The following is a 752-nucleotide window of genomic DNA, read 5'->3' on the forward strand; positions in this document are numbered from 1 at the left end:
TTGTTTTAGGAACACTTTTATGCCACTGTTTGATGCCGGAAGGACATGGAAAGAGGCCAGCCCTGACAGCGAAGCTTACCACCGCAGACCTGTCCTTGTTTTCCGCTGGCAAGCTGGCCATGCCCTGCAGATGAGCTGTGACCTCCTGAGGGTGATGCCAAGCCCTCGTGTCAAGAACATGCTCCCTCCCGATGAGCAGAGGAAGGAAGAGTCCTCCCGCAGTAGCATGCACTGTCCCAGCCAACAGAGGCCCCGCCGTGTACATAGCCAATGAGATGTCTGTAAAGGATTTCGCCTTCTTGTACATTTCCCTCGTTCCCTTTCAACTTGTTGATTGTGTCAAAATTGTCAGAGTTTGTAACAGTAACTTTCAAAAAAATATTGTACTAAAAACTGAAAATTGCACTCAATAAAAATTACGAAATAACCTTGATTTTGGAAAAAAACCCACTTTAGTAGCTGAGAGATTGAAGAATGCTATCTGAAGGGAAGGGGGGCTGGTTTATGAGTATGGCATGTTGTGTATTAGCAGCAGAATCCAATCTGCATGAGTAGGAACATCAACATATTTGGGTGGCATTCAACTAAGTTCTGTGCTTTGAAATTTAACACAACTACATTAGGTTCATAAACTTCAGTGTATCTACTGCAGGGCTGTAATATGTCCAGGTTTTCCCAGACCATCAAAATGGTGTCCAAATCGGAAAGATGTCCTGGAAAACCCGGACGTATGACAACAAAGATTTTCACTT

The 752-nt window shown here is 44.1% G+C and overlaps 1 protein-coding gene across 10 annotated transcripts in view; it reads left to right on the plus strand.

Moving 5' to 3' along the window:
• The window catches only part of EPHB1 (EPH receptor B1), a 344720-nt gene extending 344287 nt beyond the window's left edge, over nt 1-433 (plus strand). For 8 of the 10 annotated variants that reach the window (XR_014548751.1, XR_014548752.1, XR_014548753.1 and 5 more), the window contains one exon: nt 10-433. Coding sequence is in view for 5 of the 10 variants with exons in the window: in XM_083616247.1 (XP_083472373.1) it covers nt 10-274 (265 nt within the window). In the remaining 5 variants the exon portion in view is untranslated. The remainder of the gene's footprint in view (nt 1-9) is intronic. The other 2 variants (XR_014548754.1, XR_014548755.1) reach the window with 1 other exon arrangement.
• Nucleotides 434-752: the final 319 nt, after the last annotated feature.

Source organism: Podarcis filfolensis (genome assembly GCF_964270895.1).
Source record: "Podarcis filfolensis genome assembly, chromosome: 5".
Classification (NCBI taxonomy): domain Eukaryota; kingdom Metazoa; phylum Chordata; class Lepidosauria; order Squamata; family Lacertidae; genus Podarcis; species Podarcis filfolensis.